General features: G+C 50.7%; 1 protein-coding gene across 1 annotated transcript; it reads right to left on the minus strand.

The window, feature by feature from the left end:
* Positions 1 to 864: 864 nt before the first annotated feature.
* CLDN2 (claudin 2) lies at positions 865 to 3,688 on the minus strand. The gene has a single exon (XM_087426777.1). It carries the CDS (start codon positions 3,511 to 3,513, stop codon positions 2,821 to 2,823), a length of 693 nt encoding a protein of 230 aa, XP_087282903.1. The 5' UTR covers positions 3,514 to 3,688; the 3' UTR covers positions 865 to 2,820.
* Between the last annotated feature and the right edge of the window lie 1,131 nt (positions 3,689 to 4,819).

Below are 4,819 nucleotides of genomic sequence, written 5' to 3' on the forward strand. Positions count from 1 at the left end.
AGGTCCAGGGGCTGGGTAAGCTGAATCTTGTAGGGCCCCCTTATTGTCAGTGTTGCCACGGTTAACATCTTTATGAATTAGCCTTTGTTAATTCCCAGTGAGGTTAGAACAGGGCCAAATCATTGTCCTCCCAAACTCCCACGCCTCCATAGTAAGGAGAATTGGAGCTGAGGTGTTGTGTCTTATTCAAACGTAAGCTTGGCAACCCCTTGGTGGGACAGCTAGCTGGGCCCCAAGCTGGTCAGCTGGCCGGCACAGCAGGAAGAGCAGTTGCAGGCGGTACACTCTGTGAATTGGTCCTGCTCTCCCAGATGCCCCTCACAGGAGACCAGGAGAACCTATGTGTGCCCAGCGTTACCTTGCTGGCCATAAGTTGTTTTCCTCAGGTGGCTTGGGGACCTCTGGCAGGCTCTTCCTATTGGCTGCAAATATTGTTGGATCAGTGGACTCCTATGTTGGGAGTCAGAAGACTGGGGCACTAACACCAGCAGTGTGGCCCTGGGAAAATCTCTTTACTTATGGACCTTAATTTCTCCGTCTGCCAAATGGAGATTATGAGATCTATTTCACTTTCCTCACAATGGTGGTTCAGAGAATGAAAAGAATAAACAAACACATAGCCATTTAGTAAATAACTTAAATGAAACAATTGTGAAGAGGGAGGAGTCCTGGGCAAGATGAAAAGGTTAAAGTTTCCTGGGTGACGGAGGATGTCTTGCTTTCTTAATGTGTCCAGTAAAGTCTAGAATTTTCTATCCACCCAGTGGGGAGAAGGGGCAGTTTCCATCCTACCCTCCCCTTAACCCACTTCTCTCCATCACACCGGCACTGTCTGGGCCCCTTTGAATTAATAAAAACAGTTACTCAATCAACAAGTATTTATTGATCACCTACTGTGTGCCCAGCACTCTTACAGATAGTCTTGAGGATACAGAGAGGTCTAAAAAATGACCCCTACCCTCCAAAAGTTTACAACGTACTTGTGAAATCAGATACACACACATGAAAAGATAAACTATCCATTAAAAATTCTGAATGATAAGCATCAAAGAAGCAATTTTTACATTGAAGATTGGAGGAGGGAGGGGTGGGAGAGGGATGGAGTGGTCAGAGGAGGCTCAATGCAGGAGGTGGTGCTGAGCAAGTTCTCCAAGCATGAGGGAGACTTGGCTAAGGGGAGAGGGCCTTCCAGCTTGGGAGAACAGCTTAAACATAGGCAAGCAGGTGGAAACATGAAAGGCACGTTAAAGACAATGAATGGGCCCCTTCTGTTGGCACTGAGGTTTAGGGAGGTGTACTGGAGTTTCTCAGAAGCTGGTCATGCTTAGGCTGGTGAGAGAAAATGCCTTTGGTTTGTTTATGACTCCCATCCTCACCCCCACCCCAGGGGAAATGGAGCATTTTCAGACCTTGGAGCTGCCTGGGAACCATTCTCTACTCTCCCACCTCAACTGAAATCCCAGGCAGCAGCTCAGCTATCACTCAGATCAGGGCCATGGCACTATGGGCATGATTGTTCCATGCTGGAGCCCTTGGATGCCTTCTGGCAACTCTGGAATGTCTGGTGAAGGATGGTAGGGGAAATATGAAGGGTGACGGGGGCCCAAGTGATGCTGCTGTCTTTCAGAGGCTCTGTAGGGGTCTGTGGGTAGATCCCAGAAGCCTGATCTCAGCCTTTGAGCTGATTTTCCATTAGTCCTGAAGACTCTCCGGCGGGCTGCCTCTCTCTGGCCAATAGAAACACCCACTGGAGCCACCGCACATGTCTACCCAGCTTCTTGAACACCAAAGTTCTTGTTCTTTGTCAGGCAGCATCAAGGAGTGGTACTTTCCTCAATCCCCCACAGCTCCCACATTGTCATCCCTCAGTCAAGGGCCATCTCTAGAAAAACTAGTTTCCCTTTCCTAAGGAAACCATTGTGTAGGGCCCTTCACCTTGTTATTTAGCAGGAGGCCAGGTCAGAGGTAGGCAGGGGCTTCAGCAAAAGTTGGGGCTGCAGCTTCTGAGGCAGTTCCTCAGTGGAATCAGTCTGCTGCCGCCTTGAGCTTTCCACCATATCTTCTTTCCTGGTGTTTTCCTCTAGCCGGGGGCTAGATCCGCAACCCACAAGTGTGAGGAATTATGGGAAATGCATTGGGCAGTCATTCTGGTCTTTTTTTGGTCCTTGGCTGCCTTCCCTCCCTCTCATCCTGCACCCAGTTGCTCTCTGTTCCCTCGGTACCATGGCTTTACTTCAGTTCATGCACAAACCAGTCTGGACACTGTGGAGTCATAACAAGAGTGGAATGGAGGCTCCACGGCTTATTACTGGCCAATCAGTTTCTTTGGAGGGAGGCTTGAGAGGGAGGTTAGAGCCATGCCCATAAAAGCCACCACTCCTTCCTCCCATCCCCCAGCAATGAACTAAGGGCCAACCTCCACCAGAGGGAGGGTCTTTGATCACACTGACAGTCAGTCAGTGGGATGTAATTAGTGGGTTTTTGGATAGATTCCCAGGTAAACCAAAGGGCAAAGGGGAGCCTCTAGGGCCTGGCCTAGGGTGGGTTTAAAGTTGAGGGTTGGGACTCAGGGTAGAGGGTGGGGAGGCCAAGGTGAAGGAAACAGAAAGCCTGGCTTGGCAAGCATCTTGACAATTCAACCTGCACGCTGTCACACCAGCTCCCGTTTCTGCCTTTGCTTGATCCAGGGGCCAAAATCAGTCTATCCTCAGCAGAAGGTTCTAACATGATCCAGTGGCAATGTCCCTCATCTGAGGCCCTGGGGGGGCTTTCCACTGGTTTTCACAGACCCAGCCACCCCCCAGCTCTGCCCCTGGTTCTTCACACATACCCTGTCAGGCTGTAGGAGTTAAACTCACTCTTGACTTTGGATGGTTCACCAGGCCTTGGAGAGCTCCTAGTGGCAAGGGGCTGGGCCTGGTAGGCATCGTAGTAGTTGGAGCGATTTCTCTGGAGTGGGCAGGAAAAGCAGAGGATAATTCCAGCTACCAGAGAGAACAGGGAGGAAATAATGCCCAAGTAAAGAGCCTCTCCAATCTCAAATTTCATGCTGTCAGGCACCAGTGGGGAGTAGAAGTCCCGCAGGATCCCGTGAAGATTCCAGGCAATAGGGATGAAGCCTAGGAGGCCTCCAAGGATGAAGCAGACTCCGCCCACTACCGCCACTCTGTCTTTGGCTCGTGAGTCCTGGCAGAAGACTGTGCATCTCATGCCCACCACAGAGATAATGCAGGCCAACGAGGAGATTACACTGGATGTCACCATCATGGCCTGGGCAGCCTGGATGTCAGCAGGCAGGCCTAGAATGGTGTTGTAGATGTCACACTGGGTGATGCCTGTGCTTTGTGTGGCACACTCCATCCAGAGGCCCTTGGAGAAGCCGACTGCTGTCACAATGCTGGCACCTACATAAGAACTTGTTCGCCAGTTGGGGAGCAGCATGGCAATGAGGGTGCCCAATAGCCCCAAAAGGCCCAGGATGTAGCCTACAAGTTGGAGGCCAAGAGAGGCCATGGCAGACCTCTCAATAGAAGCGTCTTAGGGCCTGCTCCCTCGTCTTCTGGCTGCAGCTTTTGCTCCTTGGATCCCGGCCTCTAATCCCTCATTTCAGAGTGTCTCTGCCAGCCCGACTTCTCTCCTCCTTACAAGTGTCTGTGGGTGGCCACAAGCAGGCTCAAGAAGGCATCTAGAAGACCTAAAAAAAATCCATAAACCAGATTAAATATTGACCAGAAGCTTATGAGAAACCAGAAAATGCTGGATGCCTTTTGACCTTTGTTATCTTTAGAAATAACACATGAGAAAGAAAAAAAAAAAAACTTTGAAAGTGGAGCCAAAATGTCATCGCCTCCTGCGTAGGCACATGCCTTAGGTTGGCAGCCAGACAAAGCCAGGGGCCAGACAGGTGGCTGCTTTCCGAGAAGGTGATGATGGCAGTGGCAGTTGTGGTGGCTGTGTTAACTCCAGGTCAGGCCATTGGCTGGCACAGTTCTGTCTCCAAGGCCCGCTGTTGAATGTATTGCTCAGCAACAGTGCCACAGGGCCCCTCGATTGCAGACTGAGGCCAAACTCCAGGAGACTGGATCAGGAGGAACAGGTCCTAGAGTATAGCCTTGCACTCCAGGCTATTAGAGGGCTCTTGAATATTCAAGGGCCTAGAGAGCAGTTGTCTAGACCTGGGTCATCCTGCCCCTGGTGAAAATTTATTCCAGGGCAGGTTGGGGCAGGCAACGAAGCCTTCTGTCCACACTATGAGAGTTCAGATCCTCCCAGCCCTGCCCAAATCCCCCTCCACAGGTTAGCCTCAGGTCTCGTGCATGTATAATGCACCCAGACATTTCCTGTTTGCTCTCCTAGTAGATTCCCCACCAGCCCTAGGCCTCCGGATGCTGTGGGAGGATTCTGGAGCAAAAGTTGTTCCAGGCGCACGAGGGAACCCTGAAATTCCCTAGGCTATCTATCTGTCAGGGGCACTAAGATGTACAGAGGAAAGGGAAGCTGCTCTAGAATAGAGGGCTTTGTAAGAGGCAGGCATCCAAGCCAATTCTTTAGGAACTCGGAGCTGCCCAGGATTTTGCAGTATTCAAGGAGTGCCGGCCCCCACACTTACCAAGGTTCAAGACACTAAGGGTCAAGGGCACATCCTTCTCCCCATCCTCTACAAGACCCTCCAGCCCACTAATTTTTCAACCCACCACTATCTGGCTATTCCACTTTACCCTTCAAGATTTCTCTTTCTCTACTCGTCTCTTACATGTGAGTATTCCTCAGAAGTCCATCCTTTTCTCAATCAACACCCTGTCCCTGAGCATACGTATTC

The sequence above is a fragment of the Ceratotherium simum genome, chromosome X (genome assembly GCF_057802395.1).
Source record: "Ceratotherium simum simum isolate JZ-2026a chromosome X, ASM5780239v1, whole genome shotgun sequence".
Taxonomy (NCBI): domain Eukaryota; kingdom Metazoa; phylum Chordata; class Mammalia; order Perissodactyla; family Rhinocerotidae; genus Ceratotherium; species Ceratotherium simum.